Source organism: Brassica rapa, chromosome A07 (assembly GCF_000309985.2).
Source record: "Brassica rapa cultivar Chiifu-401-42 chromosome A07, CAAS_Brap_v3.01, whole genome shotgun sequence".
Classification (NCBI taxonomy): domain Eukaryota; kingdom Viridiplantae; phylum Streptophyta; class Magnoliopsida; order Brassicales; family Brassicaceae; genus Brassica; species Brassica rapa.
Genome location: NC_024801.2, coordinates 19,745,944 through 19,764,708, shown reverse-complemented (window position 1 = coordinate 19,764,708; position 18,765 = coordinate 19,745,944). Strand labels below are relative to the sequence as shown.

The 18,765-nt window shown below is 37.9% G+C and overlaps 5 protein-coding genes and 1 pseudogene across 8 annotated transcripts; 3 read left to right on the top strand and 3 right to left on the bottom strand.

Annotated features, from left to right (window-relative positions):
- The first annotated feature begins 394 nt into the window (after positions 1–394).
- Positions 395–2,444, top strand: LOC103830427. Its single transcript, XM_009106204.2, has 4 exons — positions 395–751; positions 845–1,342; positions 1,525–2,052; positions 2,208–2,444. The coding sequence occupies exons 1-4, from the start codon at positions 673–675 to the stop codon at positions 2,315–2,317; spliced, it is 1,215 nt and encodes a 404-aa protein (XP_009104452.1). The 5' UTR covers positions 395–672; the 3' UTR covers positions 2,318–2,444.
- A 985-nt stretch (positions 2,445–3,429) lies between these two features.
- Positions 3,430–5,621, bottom strand: LOC103830426. 2 transcript variants are annotated; one of them, XM_009106203.3, is made up of 2 exons: positions 4,796–5,621; positions 3,430–4,404 (listed from the first exon to the last, which is right to left on the bottom strand). In XM_009106203.3, exon 2 carries the CDS (start codon positions 4,393–4,395, stop codon positions 3,607–3,609), a length of 789 nt encoding a protein of 262 aa, XP_009104451.1. In that variant the 5' UTR covers positions 4,396–4,404; positions 4,796–5,621; the 3' UTR covers positions 3,430–3,606. The 2 variants fall into 2 exon arrangements, with proteins under 2 accessions (XP_009104451.1, XP_009104450.1); XM_009106202.3 differs by having other exon boundaries at positions 3,430–4,401.
- Positions 5,622–5,889: 268 nt separating this feature from the next.
- Positions 5,890–9,415, top strand: LOC103830424. Of its 3 annotated transcripts, none has more exons than XM_033274917.1 (11): positions 5,890–6,027; positions 6,974–7,263; positions 7,353–7,478; positions 7,581–7,668; positions 7,755–7,840; positions 7,925–8,140; positions 8,216–8,376; positions 8,458–8,616; positions 8,705–8,785; positions 8,865–8,919; positions 9,009–9,338. In XM_033274917.1, exons 2-11 carry the CDS (start codon positions 7,153–7,155, stop codon positions 9,129–9,131), a joined length of 1,206 nt encoding a protein of 401 aa, XP_033130808.1. In that variant the 5' UTR covers positions 5,890–6,027; positions 6,974–7,152; the 3' UTR covers positions 9,132–9,338. The 3 variants fall into 3 exon arrangements, 2 of the variants coding, with proteins under 2 accessions (XP_033130808.1, XP_009104449.1); XR_004449195.1 differs by lacking the exon at positions 5,890–6,027 and having other exon boundaries at positions 6,722–7,263; positions 9,009–9,228; positions 9,284–9,415; XM_009106201.2 differs by lacking the exon at positions 5,890–6,027 and having other exon boundaries at positions 6,721–7,263; positions 9,009–9,351.
- On the bottom strand, positions 9,182–10,091 carry LOC103830425 (annotated as a pseudogene).
- An 869-nt stretch (positions 10,092–10,960) lies between these two features.
- LOC117126854 lies at positions 10,961–14,071 on the bottom strand. Its single transcript, XM_033276024.1, has one exon. It carries the CDS (start codon positions 14,069–14,071, stop codon positions 10,961–10,963), a length of 3,111 nt encoding a protein of 1,036 aa, XP_033131915.1.
- A 2,077-nt stretch (positions 14,072–16,148) lies between these two features.
- Positions 16,149–18,572, top strand: LOC103830423 (probable polygalacturonase At1g80170). Its single transcript, XM_009106200.3, has 9 exons — positions 16,149–16,532; positions 16,713–16,844; positions 16,949–17,119; positions 17,205–17,225; positions 17,314–17,521; positions 17,598–17,679; positions 17,762–17,870; positions 17,948–18,064; positions 18,135–18,572. Exons 1-9 carry the CDS (start codon positions 16,320–16,322, stop codon positions 18,423–18,425), a joined length of 1,344 nt encoding a protein of 447 aa, XP_009104448.1. The 5' UTR covers positions 16,149–16,319; the 3' UTR covers positions 18,426–18,572.
- Positions 18,573–18,765: the final 193 nt, after the last annotated feature.

Here is an 18,765-nt window from a genome sequence, read left to right as displayed (position 1 = left end):
GGTTGCACATATTTTTATAAAGTTAAAAATTACATTGAATATATGAAAACATCATCTATTTTGAAACATCAAAATTTTCTTTAAACATCATCTATTTTGAAACGGAATGAGTATTTGTTAAACAAAAAATTAAAAATGCATCGAAGAAACCAAATTCGTAATCATGAAGTCAATGGGGGTGATTGGTTGGGCTGTAGAAAGTGACTTTAGCTTTAATTTTCATCTACAACCTTAAATACTACCAATCATGCTTTATCTTGGTTTTTAAAGCTACAACCAAAAAATTAAAACTACAGCAAAAACACACAAAAAATGGCTGTAAACATCTTATTTTCTAAAGCCCCATTTTTTTAGCTGTAGGAAATTTTAAAGCTACATCATTTAAAGCTAAATCAAAAATCCTACAGACAAAATATTAAAGTAAATTTTCTACAATTACAACCCAACCAATCACCCCCAATGTTTCCTGAGGTGCATGTGTCTACGTAGCATCTGACAAACAGATCCCATGCAAGAGGATGCTTCCAGTGGCATTCTCGTGATTGTTCGTCCAAACCATGTGTTCGATCTTGTAACTCAAACCCATATAAACCCCATCATTCTCCACACTTTACATATTCACAGTTTTGCTCTATCTTCAATATTCATCTCCCACCCAATTAGGAAGTGACAATGTATCAAGAAGCCGCACTTCTCTTAGCGCTACTCTGCGTTTCTTCTAATGTCGCCGTGTCTGCTCCAATCCGCGACGGTAGTAAACTCTAATGCTCATCATTAAACACAACTCTTTTAGTGAACTCAAAAATCTTGACTTACAAAATTTGTAATGCTTTGGTGATTTCAGGTTTATTACCAAACGGTAATTTCGAGATAGGTCCAAAACCGTCCCAACTGAAAGGATCCGTTGTTAAGGAACGAAACGCCGTTGCTCATTGGGACATGACCGGCTTCGTGGAGTACATCAAAGCTGGTCAGAAACAAGACGACATGGTTTTGGTCGTACCGGAAGGCTCATCAGCCGTCAGGTTAGGCAACGAGGCCTCAATATCCCAGAAAATATCCGTACGATCAGGTCGTCTATATTCGATTACGTTCAGCGCCGCTCGAACTTGCGCTCAGGACGAGCGGCTTAACATCTCCGTCACGCATGAGTCTGGTGTCATCCCTATCCAGACAATGTACGGCAGCGATGGCTGGGACTCCTACTCATGGGCTTTTAAAGCTGGTGGACCCGAAATCGTGATCCGGATCCATAACCCGGGTCGTGAGGAGCAGCCGGCTTGTGGACCGTTGATCGATGCCGTTGCTATCAAGGCTTTGTTCCCTCCAAGATTCTCCGGATGTAAGTAAACCGTAAACACATATCATATGTGTTGAGTAAAAACCAAAACATTTTTTTTTAATTAAAATTTTATAAAATAACAACTCGAAACAGGAATAAGGTTTTTGATTACAAATTTCAAACAAATTTCTTAAATTTCTCTAACCGAAACATCTTGGTTTATGTGTATTTGGTTATTTTAGATAATCTCATAAAGAACGGGAACTTCGAGGAAGGACCTTACGTGTTTTCCACGGCAAAGTGGGGAGTACTGATACCACCTTTCATCGAGGACGATAACAGCCCTTTGCCTGGATGGATAATCGAGTCTCTCAAGGCTGTTAAGTACGTGGACAAGGCACACTTCTTCGTCCCTGAGGGACACAGAGCCATCGAGCTTGTTGGAGGCAAAGAGAGTGCCGTTTCTCAGATCGTGAGGACGTCACCTAACAAATTCTACGCCCTCACTTTCAACGTGGGAGACGCCAGGGACGGTTGCGAGGGACCCATGGCAGTGGAGGCGTTCGCTGGACGGGGCAAGACCCTGGTGGAGTACGTGTCTAAGGGGAAAGGCGGGTTTAAACGGGGAAGGCTTGTGTTCAAGGCGGTGTCGGCGAGGACTCGTGTCACTTTCCTCAGCACGTTTTACCATATGAAGAATGATCACTCTGGCTCGCTTTGTGGTCCGGTCGTCGACGACGTAAGGCTGGTGGCGGTTAAGACACTCCGAGGTTAAGACCGGAGTTTTCTTAGCTTTTGCTTTAAAGTCAAAGTGGTCATTTACAATATATTTATAGTACAATTAATGGTTGATTGTAATTTATGTTTCAAAATTTATATAATAAATATAATGTTACTGATGGATCGCATCCAATGATCTTTTTAGAGAAAAAAGACATTTACTCACAAGAATTGAGAGTCACAAACAAGATCTTACAAGACCAAGAACAAAGTGGAGGAAAGCTAGCGAGTCAGCCTGTTCTACGAATGCGCTAGGAAGCATCGTGTTACTGCTATCTCTACTAAAAGTTTTTATTAACAGCATGTTTTGTGTAATTTATGATTCATGTAATATGTTACATTGATTTGATATCAATAAAGTTAAGAAGTTAAAGAAAAAAAATATAATGTTACTATCTAATCTGTTTTTACAAAGTTTATGAACAAGTTACCACCTGGATATACAATGAACATAATAAACATGATCCTATATCCATTTCTAAGAAGAAGAATTAAGACAACAACTGTCTTTAAACGAGCATGGTACCTGGTTGTTAAACTTTGGTTGGGGCAGCTATTAGTCTCAGAATGGTGTGATCTGAAAGCTATAACTGAAGCAACACGGACACTTTTTCCATGTCAACTGTGTTGCTTAGACACCAGATTCCCAGTACTTGGCAGTTGGGGCTGACTGATGATAACAGAGTTAAGGTACGCAGCAAAATCTTAAAGAGTTTTGTTCTAGATCATACTTGTCCTCTGGTTCCATGTTTGGTTAACAATCCTGAGTTTATATTGCTTTAGTTGTTTGGAACGTTTCAGGGTTATGTTTTACCACCACCTTTTTAAAGAGAACACAAACGCAGTATAACTGCTCTTTGTATTCGTGGCTGATAACCTACACTACACAAGGAGAGGCAAGTACTTACATGAAATTTTCATAATTTGTTTAATATGCTTAAATTTTAGTTGTTTTTTCTTAGTAAATATTATTTTCTAGCTATATTTTTTAAGCTTATATAAGATTTGCCTCCACCAAAAAATAATCCTACATCCGCCACTGCCTCTTAAGCCCATCTCTGGATGGCATTGCCCGTGCTTAAGATTTCCTAAGAGATATCGCCAGTTTGTTTCATTGACAGCCCACAGCAGACCCCAGAGACGACGTGAGAACTCTACATTCTATATTCGTTTCAGTTAATTCAACTGGTGTTTTACTTATTCCAGTCACAGAGATCGAATCAAATCCATTTGATGTCCACCTTAGGGAGGAATGAGATTAGGGAGGAATGAGCTTAGCAGCTATAAAATATTTTTGTATACACAACTTTGTTTGGGTTGAAACCGCTGCATATATATGAGTAACTTTTTTTTTTGTTCAACATATATAAGTAACCTAACGAATGATAATGATGATTTTAAACATTATGGATGCTATTGAAACATGAAGAAAAAAAGCTATGAGACATCAAAAACTTTGAACAATATTCAAAATCTTAAGGTTTCCCTAAACAAATTAGGATTCTTCAACTATGAATTATGGTCATGGCCAGTTTGCTGCTCCTTTACCTGACCCCCAAAGAAAGGTTACGCACCACTCCACTGATACTAATACGAATCATCGGATTAGGAGGAAGATTGTGCGGAAACTGATCATGCTCCACTCCATTGATGTTGAGACGAATCACCGGATTTGGAGGGAGATTAAACAGCATACGGTCATGCGCTACTCCATTCACCTCAATCGGATAAGAAGCAAGACTGTATCGCTGCACAACCTGGGGGCTATGTGGAATACCAGCTGCAGTCATCACTTCAGTGTACTCCGCAGCTCTCTGCATCTGTTCCCACGCCAAATGTCTCCTCTGGTCCACCACTGGTCCGGTGAAGCCAGGGTGCTCAGCTTTCAAGTGGTTCTTAAGCTGCGAATAGCTCCCCGAGAAGACACAGCCCTCGAAAGCGCAGCCCCTCGGTTTAGCGTTCAGATATCTCATCGCTCCAGACACCTTCATCGTCTCGTGAACCTCTCCTCTGCAGTAAGGACAGTTGAAGGCTTTGGTCAAGCGGTTCATGTTTTTCAAGCGGTACTGCTTGAAACAGTTGGAATGACGAGCGCTCGTGTCACACATGTAAGCACGGCATCCGGTGGATGAGGAAGAGCAGCGCAAGAGGACGGCGTTGTGCGGCGGTTCCTGACAGATTACACACCGGACATCTTCCCATTGGCTTGGGCCTTCTGTCTGGATAGGCAGCTCAGGTTCTTTCTCTTTCTTGGTCCTTGAAGAGCGAAGTGGGTACGGTGATACTCTTGTCCTGTTGCTTGAAACTGACAATACACGTCTCTGCTTAGCCATCTTCTCCTGCTAAAACGATGAAAATCAAATTCAAAAACGTTTTATTAAACTGAATAAATCTAAAAAAAAAAGGCTCAAAATCAATCTTAGACACGACATTGATTGTTACTTGGGGATGTAACTGACACTACTAGTACAAAATAAAACCATTCACAAGTGCAGAGAGATGCATAAAACAGATTGATTCGACGATCATTATTCATTAACGAGGTTACGGGAATCTTGCGTTCTAATTCAGAATCAGACCAATACAGAATAATACTATTGGATTTATTGTTCAATCTGATTTGGTCATGGCCATTTTGATCAGAGACCCAGAAAAAAGGCTTTAAACGATACAACTTTATTGATAATGAGAGAAATTGGATAAACCCAGAGACCAGTGAGAAAGTGAGATTACCTTTGGTCGGATAAATTCTTATTTTTTTTTTCAGAGAAGAGAGTTTTGGTCTGAAGCGGTGAGGATGGGGAGAGATATCAAGCGAGTGCCTGTTTGTGTGATCGTCTAATGGCCTTTTTATAAGCTATTATTCTCTTGTGCCCGTCCGTCACTTTTACCATTGTACCCCCTCTCTCTTTTTAAACCGTTTCGCCTTTCCTTTGTTAAGGAAACCAAAGTTTCTTTTCTTGACAATTATGGATTCAGTGAGATAAAAAGGCAAAGAAATCATTTTTTTCTTGTTTCCAAACAAGTTGAAAAGTTTTTTTTTTTAACAAAAAATAGTATAGTTCCAGAAATTTTCACAACACAATCTGACAACAACTCATAAAGAAATAGGAACTATACAAATCTCAGTTTTTAGTTTTTAATAAATTTGATAGATAAATCCAATTGTAGTTATTGTAATTTAAGTTTGGATCTTTTAAACTATTTACACATATACTTTAATTGGTTTTAATTATTTTAATATAGCACCCAGAAAGTTAAAGCTACTAAATAACAATTCATTACTCAATATTTTTTTCTTTCTTTTTAAATTAGATCATTATGTACCAACACTAGTTAACTCTCGAAAACAAACATTATTACTTAAATATTATATTTAACTCACTCATCACTTAAATAATACATCATCCAAAATAGTCATATAATTTTATGTAAAAACAAATGACTAAAAAGTAAGTATGCAAATCTCACTTTTATAATTTTTCTGGATAATTAAATCCAACAGTTTGCAAATCTCACTTTTATAATTATTTTGAAGAAAAATATCCAATCATAATATCTCCAAATTAAAAATTAAAAATGTTATTATATATATGTATATATATATATATTAAATGGTTTTAATTTGTTTTAATACTGCACCGATAATACCTAAAATTATTAAATGACGATTTATTACTTTTTGGTCATAGACAATTTGTTACTTACACATATGTTTTATTTTTCTATTTAGATGATTGCATTGACACTAGTCAAAATTTTATAAATGAAACATTACTCAACATTATTAGAAAATTAAGAAAAACAATTATTATTTATTATCATGTTTTATTTGTATTTCACTCAGATAATATATCACCAACACTAGTTATTTAATAAAATAAACAAATTTTAAACAATAACGATAAACAATAACGATGCAGTATGCTCTACACTAAAACATCAACATTTATAGAGTTTTTCATGTAAGTATCCAATTTCAGAAAAATATAATTTGAATAGAATTGAATTATCTAACTAAATTTTAATATCTATAAGAAGTCTAGATCATTTATATAAGAATTAAGAACACATAACATGCAATTTTCTCATAAACATTTCATAGTTTTCATTTGAGACTATTTTCCATTCTTTTATATTTTATCTATTTTCTTTTAATTAACGTTTAGAAAAACCATTGAAGATTTTCAATGCTCATACTCTAAATAAGATAAGTAAACAATAATTTTATTTTGATCTTACAGTTAAGAAATTCATTGAAAATATATTGATGCTCATTAGTCATATCCTAAATAAGATAAGAGGCAACAATTTTTCTTGTTCAGATAAAGTATATTTTACTTTATTATTATTCGAGTGACACGACATTTACGAACACTAGTAAAACTTGGAAAGTAAAATATATCACTTACATATTTTATTTATACTGAATTCTGAGAATATAACACTTGGACTAATTAAAATTATTCATTTTCGTTTCATTTTAAGTGTTGTTTAATATTTATGCATACATATTAAGAAAACATTTAATTTTATATACGTATTTTACCTACTTTTTAGTTGGGGCAATACATCATTGATACTAATAAAAAAAAAACTATAATATATTTTAACTGGCATAGTAAGACGTGGACATTAGTCAAACTAGGTAACAAATCTTCATATTTTGGAAAGTTGACCAGTTAAAATTTTAACATAGTTATAACTTGTGAGAAATCTAAGTATAAGGAAGTATAGCATCCCAAATGTAGTAAAGTTTGACCGTATAGCGATTTCCTACATTGCCATTACGAGTTGGGGGACTTGGGAATAATCTGGGATGGTAAAGTAGAAAGAAATAATATAATCAGATAACTAAACAGCCCATTAAGAGGCCTAATATGTATTGTTATCATGCGTTCTATATGGTAGGGCTAGGCCCAATTACACCAACCGCGCGTACGATACACTCGCGAACTCTGCGAAATTCCTTAGTTGCAAGTTCCAAACATATCAAGTTCTTCTTCTTCTTCCTTCCTTCGTGTTCCGCCCGAGAAGATCGAAGTAACTGGGAAAAATAATCGAAAGAGATCTGTCCGGTGGGAACAATAATGGCTCTGACATGCGTGAATATGTCGGAAGATGTGTGGTTAACTTGCCTGACTCACGCATTGTCCACCGAGACCGAAGAGATCATGGGGCTCCTCCTCGGCGACATCCAGGTGCATTTTATTTCGAATCTCTTCTGACTTTGTCTTTCTCAGTTCGATCAGTAATGATTCACTGTGTATTTTTGGGGATAACTGATTAGTACTCGAAGAACGGAAGCGCGACGGCTATGATATGGGGAGCATCGCCGCAGTCAAGGTCTGATAGGCAGAAGGATCGTGTAGAAACCAACCCTGAACAGCTGGCTGCTGCTTCTGCTCAGGCTGAGATATCCTTTTTTTTTTTTTGCTATTATTACCATATTCTATTTTGTGTGTATATGCTTAGATTACAAAGAGAATAGAGAGTTCCTTGACTTAAAACTCGACACAGAATGAGCATATCAACGGGCAGAACAACGCGTGTGATTGGATGGTATCACTCCCATCCTCATATCACCGTCCTTCCTTCACATGTCGGTATGTTCCCCCCCATCTTAACACAACTTATTTTAGCTACTTTATGAGGATTAATTAAATAGTGTGCATATGATTATTGATGGCAGATGTTCGGACACAAGCAATGTATCAGCTTCTTGATTCTGGTTTTATTGGCCTCATTTTCTCCTGTTTTAGTGAAGATGCTAACAAGGTTAGTATTTGATCCTCTCTCTATTATAAAAAGTTGAATCTTTTCAGAACAAAAAAAAATACAGCTTTTGGATATTTTGATTAGATTGGTAGAATCCAAGTTATCGCTTTCCAGTCCTCTGATGGGAACTCCAACACTCCTCCTAAATCAATGAGCCTGGTTCTTTCAAATAAAGACTCTGTCATCGATCTAGAATCCTCTTTAAGCTCTTCAGACTCAGTATACCAGAGTTCCTCTTCTGCTAAGGGACACAATGCTGACCAAGACACGACTGATACAGCTTCATCTTCCGGACCTAAGGTCTCTAACCTCTCTCTCTGACTGAACCATTGGTTGGTATATACTTATTGATGTTTATTTTATATGCATGAATAGGGTGGGGGACGAGTTTCAGATTTTGGGGCTTTCTTTGTTAAAAATGCTGAGGCCAAAGCCACCGGGACGAGTGGAAACTACAGCTCAGCTGTGGAAATTGATTCAATGGACATGTCTGAAAGCATGCAAGAAGCCATGCTCCGTTCCAACTTGGAAACTAGGTACTTTTTTTTCTAACATGCGCTCCATTCATATACTAGGCAATGAGTCATGCTTAAAGACTCTTTTTTTTTTACATGCAGTGGTGTGGGGTACGTTAAGAAAGAAGTCCCGCTTCATGTTTTACCGACTTCATCACTTCTTCAGCTCAATTCACCTTTAGCCTCTTTTAAAGATCTACAACGAGTGCTCTACGAGGAGGAACGAGCAGCGTACCACCAATCAGTCCTGCAAAGCATGAGGTTTTTTTAAAGATTCATCATCTTATTGTTTATATCTAACTTAGTCATGGAGATTTATTGCAAGAGCTCCTTCTTGGTTAATTTCTAGAAATGGGAAAGTTCATCCCCTTGCTTTCATTCACAACACGTCAACATATCAGGCTTCCATGTGCAAGCTGATCGAGTACTGGTTAGTGAAAACATTTGATATTGGGTTTTGTTATTTGTTGGGATGAACATACTTTAGAGGCTTATTTTTTTGTTTGCAGCTTGAGTCCTGCGGTTAACGCACTTCAAGATAGGCTGAGGGAAAACAAGATCCGGGTATGAATGATTATCCTAATAAGTAAACCAACACTCATGGATATTTGATTATGTTTTTGTTTTGTAAAAAAAACTGTTGTGTTGAGCAGTTAGCAATGCTGATGAGTGAAGCTGAAGGTCTGGAAGCACAGAAACTTAAAGGACCAGAGACGAGTGGAGGGACATCTCGTTTGGTTCATGGTTCTGGCAGCCGAAGCAGAAGAGGATCCTAAGACTAAGAGGGAGGCAATATAATATCGAATGCCTTTTTACTCTTTGTGTATTGAGCTATTTCGACATTGTGTTTTCTTTCATTTGTATCATATTAAGGCATCTAACGTTAAACTCATGTAATCATGAACATGATGCCTTTGTTAGATGACTTTCATTTGTATCATATTAAGGCATTCAGAAAACTCTAGTACCCCCATTTCGTTAGATATGATTTTCATCTTTAGGAGGCCATAATCCTCATTGTTTCTACCAATTTGAATAAGCTATTGCTTGCTTACAGTAATTTTTTAATCTTCTCATAAGGCGGATAAGTTTATTGGTTTTAGGGAGGAAACATATAAAGAACTGACCCGAGCAATGTAGGGTTCAGCATCAGTTCGTTTGAGGAAATGCATAGAGTGACGGGTGAAATTTGTTGTCTTGTCACTCATCACTATTCTTTGATGTAAGGATCTTTTGGAGGCACCATATCCTTCAAAAAAGAATCAAATTAATCCAAAAAAAAGAATGAATTAATTACTCTTGTGTCGTAGTACATAGCCCCCACCAAGCAAAATTAAATCCAAATTGCTTACGACATTCAACTCGATTCCTACTTTCCCCATGTACGATTTGATAGCTACAGAATGGTTCTTGAAGTACTCTTTCTCGAGTGCGGTGAGCTTCTCTTGGATTTCGGGTGGAAGGTCGAGAAGTTCAAGGCCAACTCTCCATGCCAAATCACGCACAATGTCAGCTCTATTGTGCCTGCACACACCGACACCGATACTTTACAAACCGTTAAAGAGTCTCTAGAATTGTGTTGTCTTTGATAGCGAAACAGTGATACACACATAGGCCATGAGGCAGCGCTTATTGCGGATCAAAGAAAGGTGACGAACGAGTGCTCCATAGTGGTCAGCGTTTCTGTTGTTGTGAACGTCCAACCCTTCTTCTTCCATTTTCCTGGTAACATCAACACCCTCAATCAATCAGAAGACTTATGAGAGACTGGATGAGATGGTGATTCTGGTCGCATTCCTCGATAGTCTCGTCAAAGAGCTTGCTCTGATTTGATTGAAACACAAAGAGTTAGTGACTGAACAAGAATACAATCATCTACCATTCTCTTATCTGCTCCCTTACATTGAAAGGTTTGAGGTGGCCCTTCTCCCCGCTCGCAAAATCTTTAACCATCTGATACCCTTTTCTCCCGTACATTTCCGGCTCTCTTCTCTCTATTTTGTAATCATATGTACTTTATCATAACAAAAAAAATTTAAACGTGGATCACAAAATTTTGAATGCGAAATTTTTAAAGGTTTTAATAATTTATAATCGTTTAAAAAAATCTAAATATAATATATACAGAAAAATCTAAAAAAAATTTATATGGTTAATGTAGTTGTTCAATTTATTTATTAATTTAAAATTAAACAAATATTATAGAAAATATCAAAATACATTAATTTTTTATCAAATCTTTATTATTCAAAATTATTAATTTCATATATATTTTAACCACATTAGGCAATTCCGTAATTTTTATTTAAGAGAAAAATTAAAAACATTAATAATGATTTATGATTAGTTTAATAAAATGTTTATTGTATATTTAGATAGACAAAATAATCCTTTAAAGATTCTAAAACTCATTGTGGTGATGACACATAATATTGTAATGTCTTTCTTTTAATATATAGGGGATTGATTATTATTTTTTCACTTTCACCTAGTAACTTAGTAAAGTCTTCTTCCACATTTTCAAACACACTAATATTGATTTTGTATTTAAAACAAAAAGTAATTTCCGAATCTTTTTTTGCGCAACATAGAATTCATATAGAAGCTAAACGAGTTGGTCCAAGGGGGCAATACAAAGGTGGGCTTTTGCTAATGTGTCCGCTAGCCCATTAGAGGCCCGAGGGCAAAATGAAAAGCGACAGACTGAAAACAAGGAAGAGATCGAATCGATGTCCGACAACACTCCGTAGAGTTCTGTCGGTCTTCGCTTCGTGGTGATCGCCGTGACGAGCGCTTGAGCATCTGAACGGAGCCAGATCGAGGTGAAGCCGAGTGAGAAGGCGTGAAGTAGAGCATCTCTAATGGCTAGAGCTTCTGCAAGAAGTGGTGATGCAACGTGATGGTGAGATCTTCCTCCTCTCCCTACCTCTTGGTGTTTATCTCTGAAGACCCATTCTGATCCTGCAACCACAGAGTCAGCTTTCCAGGCACCATCCGTATTGCAGAGGATTGTCGTGTCAGAGAGATCCATCGACTGTGGCGGAGGATGCGATTTGGAGAGCGTGGGAGCCGTCGGGGATTGCGCGAGTTCCCATTCTTGCGCTGCCTTGAGACCTTTTGTTATCAGAGCTGCAGGGGACGATCGTCGATTCTCAAAAGTGAGCTGGTTCCGGCTGATCCACAGGAACCAGCAGATCCAAGGGAGCAGGTTGATTGTGATCCCCGTTGGAGGGAGATTGCGTTTGGTGGTGGAGAGGATAAGAGCTTCGACGAAAGATAACGGTTGTGTTGGGTCGAAACCTCCGTCCCAAGGAACTAGGTCCCAAACTTCCTGTGCGAATTCACAATTGAAAAACAAGTGCAAAGTGGTCTCTATCTCACCGCATCTGGCACAATGTGTGTTAGCCAGTAGACCTCTCCTTTGGAGGTTTTCGCCCGTTGGTAGTGCATTATGAATGATCTTCCACAAAAAGAGCTTAAGTTTGGGCGAGAGACGAGGGGTCCAGACCAGTTTCCTCCAGTTTAAGGTATCATCGTGATCAAACGGAGATGGAGGGCTATGCAGAGACTGGGTTGCTGCAAAGTAACCAGACTTGGTGGTGTACTCTCCCGTATTATTCAGAGGCCAGATAAGAGCGTCTTCACCACCTAAAGTGCTTGGTTTTATCTTGAGGATGAGGTGAGACAATTCCGGTAGAGTATCCTTAATACGGGCCACGTTCCATTCCCTTGTTTCAGTAGAGAGGAGATCAGCAACTAGGAGATCCTGATCATGTTCTGTAGAAGGCCCGAATGGTCGTAGATTATTCTTAGGGTCTATCCAAGAATCTGTCCAAACTCTGGTTGAGGTACCATTACCAATGGCCTTACCAAGATGTGAAATCAGTAGGTCCCTTCCCCAGACAATTCCTTTCCATCCATGAGAGGAGCTCTTGCTAGCTTGAGTAGATAGAAAGGATTGATGATGGCAATATTTGCCAAGGAGAACTCTAGATAAGAGGCAGTCAGGTTTTTTCAAAATTCTCCACGCTATCTTCCCTAGTAAGGCCTGGTTGAACAGTCTAACATCCCTGAACCCTAGGCCTCCCTGACTTTTAGGTTTTGTGAGCTTGTCCCAAGCAAGCCAGCAAATTTTCCTGTCTCCTTTGTTGTTGTCCCACCAGAATCGGGTCAAAACTGATTGGATTTGGCTACAAAAACCTGCAGGTAGCTGGAAGCATGACATTGCAAAGGACGGGATGGGAGAGAGGACAGACTGAAGCATTGTCATCTTGCCCGCTGTAGATAGGAACCTTGTCGACCAACTCATCGCTTTCTGCTTCATCCGGTCTACAATGGAGGCAAAGAGATCCTTCTTCTTCCTCCCAAAATGTTCAGGTAAACCTAAATACTTCCCTACTCCCCCCTCTTTGTTTATTCCTAGCTGCAATTTGACTCTAGCGCGAACTAGTTGGGGAGTTCGTGCAGAGAAAGAGATAGAGGATTTTTCGGAATTTATTTTTTGGCCAGAAGCTTCCTCATAAACACGCAGGATCTTTAGGAGAGTCGTGCAGCACTGTAGATTTGTTCCTGTGAAGAACATAGTATCATCTGCAAAAAGCAGATGATTTATGCTTGGGCTATTGTTTGAGACTCGCACCCCTGTTAACAGTCCATCTTGTTGTGCTTTTTTGCAGAGTCCTGAGAGTACTTCTCCACACAAGATGAAGATGTAGGGAGACAGGGGGTCTCCCTGTCTGATTCCCCGCTGTGGCTTGACCTCCCCCACCACCTCATTGTCTATTAAAAAAGAGTACGAGACGGTGGTGATGCATTGAAGAATCCAATTTATCCAGGTGCTATCAAACCCCAGCCTCTCGAGAACCTGTCCAATAAAGGACCACTCCAGACGATCATACGCTTTGCTGATGTCGGTCTTGACGGCCATGGCGCAGTGTTTCTCCGCTTCCGAGTGCTTGAGGTAATGAAGAACTTCGTGTGTAATGAGCACGTTATCGGAGATCGCCCTACCAGGTACAAACGCAGACTGATTCTCTGAAATAATGTCTTGTAGGATAGGCTTCAATCGAATAGATAGTAGTTTAGAGATAGCCTTGTAGTAGACATTACAAAGCGCAATAGGTCTGTAATCAGATACTCTCAGTGGGTTGGAAATCTTCGGAATGAGTCTGATGTTTGTGTTATTGATTTTGTTAGGTAGAGATCCCGTGGCGAAGAAGGCTCTGATTTCGCAGCAAATCGCAGGACCCACTGTGGGCCAATTTGTCTGGAAAAAACTAGCGGAGAACCCATCAGGGCCAGGGGCTTTATCCGGATGGATGGCAAACATGGCCTCTCTAATCTCGAGATCAGAGGGTAACCTGGTGAGTCTCCTATTAGTCTCAGCTGAAATGCATGGGTTGAGTGCTCTTCTCACCGTATCAGTGATCCGGGGTTGTGTGGATGTGAAGATTTTCTGAAAATAGTTGGAGATAGTTCCGGCGATCTTCTCATCATCCACCACCAGAGTACCATTGTCGTCTTCAATCATGGAGAGTCTGTTCCTTGCTCGTCTGTTCTTCGTGGAAGCATGAAAATACCCCGTATTCAAATCACCAAGGGAGAGCCAGAGTTGCCTGCTTCTTTGTTTCCAAAATTCCTCCTCTGCTTTGTAGGCCAAAAGGAGGCTCCGGTTGATCATCGCAATCGCATTGTCATCAACAAAGGTATCAGACATTGCTTCATCAAGTGCTTTTTGTAATCTAACAATTTCTTTCTGGCTATTGATGTAGTGTTCTTTACTCCAGGCAGCAATTGCTCGTCTACAATTTGCGATCCGAGTGGCCACAGGGCAGTCCCGGGACTCTGTCCAGCACTTGTCTATGAGGGATTTAACCTCATCATTGTGCCGTAGTCTCCTATCATACCTGAAATTATTCCTCAGCTTTTTTCTGATGGCCGTAAAGGAGGAGAGGAGTGGTCTGTGATCTGATCCTTCAAACGGAAGGTACAGGGAGTTTCCTTTAGGGAAGGAGTCAGTCCAGGAGCTGTTGGCTACTGCACGATCAAGCCTGCAGTGGACTCAGTCCGAATCTTTGTTTCAAATTAATTTGGTTTCTTTTTTTCTTAACGTCTAAACAGATCTTAATTATTGATATACCAAAGTACAATTAGTGTTACAGAATCGTATACTGAGCAATAAGATACAATTTATAACATAAGCAGATATATGTGACATACTGCAAATTAATAACATGTGTTTTTAATATTTTTAGCATAAATACACATTAATGATATTTATGTTAATGTTTAAAATTTTTGTTAAGGGATAAATTGCATCCAATGATCTTTTAACTGATACAAAGTTTTTGTCAATGACAACCAAAAATAAAATTAGACCAACAATAAATTGGATCAAGTTATCGTATAAGTCTATAATGTGATTACGGTGGTTAGCATTGTATTATTTCCGCCTTCAAATTCTTTAAAAATAAATATTGGTTGAACGCTTATTATTCATGTAGTTATAGACCCGTATTGATATATTATTAATTTTTTAGTCCGTAAAATATTTTTTTTAAATGGTTATCGATTAAACAAAGGACCGTCAAATAAAATAATAGCTTGTAGTGATGGTGAGCTTGACATTGTGCAACGTATTTAGGTATCTTTTACTCTTGTCGACGTAAAAAGAAACAGAAACAAGAAGAGTATAGGCTGACACAATTTCACCCAAAAAAAATGGTATCCAGTTTCCTTTCACTTGTTGGCTCCTCTCGTATACGTAAAACCATTAGAAGAAAAAAAAAACACAATCAAAGGGCTAATGACACGAGAGAAGGAGATGGTTCGTACATAGCACGCTACCAGAGTGTTTCAGAAGATCTACGAAAAAAATACTAAGCTTTGCATCCAATACATAAACAGCATCTTATACTGTAATAACGTAAATTATGGGGGAGTACGGTTGAACATGAATGATAACACAAGGATAATATTAAGCTATACGTCATACTCAAAACAAATTTATCTTTTATTGCGTGATACGTAATAATTTGTAAGAGTATTTAGTCTGTTTTCTTGAAATGAATCATTACTTATAGATTATTCATTTGGGCTCTGGAATACTATTTTTCATGTTTACGCTAACTATTTTTACTATAAATTTTAAAGAGAGAAAAACAATTTATAACTATAGGATTAACTAATTTAGACTTAAAGTTTAAAAGGGGAAGAACTAAGGTTTTTGGAATGTGAAATTTAGGATTCTAATAAATATATAAATAAATATTTTTAAAAAATTATATAAAAAATTTAAATAGTTTCTAAAAAAATTTTGATTTTCAAAAAAAAATTTCAAAAAACAAATTCGAAAAAAATATTTATAAAAATGTTCAAATTTGAAAATGTATAATTCAAAAATATAATTTAAAAAAAATTATTCAAAAAATTATTTATTATATAGAGAAAATAGTAGTATAAAAATCTTTTGCCTCTTAATAAAAAATATTTTTTTGAAAATATTTTTTTAGTGGCGATAAACATGAATGGTAGCTAAAAAGTGGTAAACATGCTAATTTCCATAATTAATACCGAACTATAAAGATACGTCTTCTTCTTGGACACAAAAAGATTGCAGATTTCGAATGATATGATTGATTACCTAACATTAATCAAGAGAAAAAATAATAGATGGGGAAAAATTCAAAGGGCATCATTACTAAAAACCTTGAAAAATCAGAAGGTTTCTTGCATGGTTTTCTTTTCTTTGTGGCTAAACATAAAAGTCATTTCACCATCACTACAATCACGAAAAATTAACTTTGAAGGTATCTAGATTAGATCCTTAATTCGATTATAAATAGAATGTATACATATGTATCTGTTTACTATGCGTCTGTTGTGCTACAACGTGCCCACCTCATTGTCCTGTGTAAATCTTTTTACTAAAACCCAACTCGAATTCCAAAAATCACGCGAAATCAATGAGTTATTTATGCAGTATTGTTGTCACTCGTTTGCTTCTATTAGTCGTATTCTCACTCTCTCTGACCGCTTCAAACGCCAATTCTTTCGAATCGCTCCTCCAGCTCCCGCGAAGACCTCCGCGTTCGACCCGAACCCGACCCAGATCCGAACGGCTCATCCACGTTGGCCATTTCGGAGCAAAAGGCAATGGCTTCACCGACGACACTAAAGTAAGTCTTTTTTTCTTTTCTTTGATTAGTACACTAAAGTAAGTCATGAATAGATGAAAAACACTTTTTTCCTTGAATATTCAATTTGAATTCTTACTGATGAGGATATTTAGACAAGTAGGAATTCAGACAGCTTTTGTCGGATGATTTAAATTTGTGAAAACATGGTATGTATTACAGGCGTTCGAAGATGCTTGGAAGACAGCATGTTCGTCTAAAGGCAAAACCAGAGTCTTGGTCCCAGAAAACTACACGTCTCTTGTTCGTCCCATTGATCTCTCTGGTCCTTGTAAAGCTAGACTCACTCTCCAGGTCTTCCAGCTTTTTTTTTTGTTTTAATAAAAAGCAAGACCTCTTTCTATATTTATATCATTCATATTGATCATTTTGTGTGTTCTGTTTTGCATCAACTATAGATCTCTGGTACAATCATTGCTCCTGATGACCCTGATGCTTGGGAAGGTCTAAACCCTCGGAAATGGCTATACTTCCACAGCGTGAGCCGCTTTACGGTTGAAGGAGGCGGCACTGTAAATGGAATGGGTCAAGAATGGTGGAGAAGATCTTGCAAACACAATCATTCCAATGTAAAGTTTTGCCTCTCTTTTTTTGCTGTCTTGTCTTCAGAGATCTAAAGTGATTATCACTATCTCTTGTTTTATTTTGTTGCAGCCTTGTCGAGGCGCCCCAACGGTAAGCAATCATCCTATTAGTTTCTTTATTTATTTATTTGGTGGGTGTGGTTACTGTTTGTACAAGTGAAAACTCTGTTCCTTTGTAGGCCTTAACATTCCACAAATGCAAGAATATGAGAGTTGAAAACCTCAGTGTGATCGATAGTCAGCAAATGCACATTGCCTTCACCAGCTGTCGCCGTGTCACCGTCTCTGCTCTTAAGGTCATAGCTCCTGGCACTAGTCCCAATACAGATGGAATCCACATAAGCGCCTCTCGTAGTATAGTGGTAGACAACTCAACAGTCAGTACAGGTCCGTGTCCTCTCTCTCTAGTATCATCAAGACCTTAAAAATCTATTGAGATCTGTTTTTTATTTTGTGTGTGTAGGAGATGATTGTGTTTCCATAGTAAAAAACTCTTCACAGATCTCCATCAGTAACATTATATGTGGCCCTGGCCATGGCATAAGGTTAACTAAAGCTAGACAACAAAACAGTGGTTGCAGTTGCAGACAAAGCGCATCATCTAAGTTAGACTTATTTTTTTTGTAGCATTGGAAGCATAGGAAAATCGAAATCTTGGGAAGAAGTGAAAGACGTGACGGTTGATACGGCCTTCATCTCTGACACTGCGAATGGTGTTCGGATCAAAACATGGCAGGTTATCAAAGTTTCACTTCACCTTCTGAGATTTTAATGATAACAACTTTACTTAAACCTTTGTTGTCTTTATACCAGGGAGGAAGTGGTTTGGTCTCAAAAATCATCTTTAGGAACATCAACATGAACAATGTGTCTAACCCCATCATCATCGACCAGTATTACTGCGATTCAAAGAAACCCTGTGCGAATCAGGTAAAGAACTTGTGCCATTTTCTTTCTTCAGTAGCTCAGATACTGAACCTTAAAATGAAACCTGTTACAGACGTCAGCTGTTAGCTTAGAGAAAATATCATTTGCTAATGTGCATGGAACCTCAGCAACAAAACAAGCGATCAAAATCTCTTGCAGTGATGCTATGCCGTGTCGCGACATAGTTCTACAAGACATTGATCTTGAACCATCAAAGGGTGATGGTTACACAGAGTCCTTCTGTTGGGAAGCGTATGGTTCGAGTTCGGGTCAAGTGTACCCTCCTTCATGCCTTTCAGGTGACGAAAGCTTCTTGGAACAGTCGGTTCGGTCTGGGATCATTACATCTGTATCATACATCTGAAAACACGTTTTTTAGATTGTAAAATTTACCACGCATATTGAATATCATGTTTTAGCAAATTATAGCTCACAGTTGTTGGGGAGATCATAGTTTATTGACAAGAGAGACCTCTATTACATGAAAAAGAAGGTCAAAACTTTGGGATCAGTTAAGAGTAACCAAAAACTATAGAAGAAATTTGCAAATAACCAAACAATAAAGTTCCAGATGTAATAGGCAAAACAATTTCATATGTAATGTAACTAACCAAAATAGTATTATAGGGTAAAAATATGTAATAACTAAACTATGACTATGAGAGTTTTATTTTTATGTAGTAAAACAAACAATAGGGAGGAAT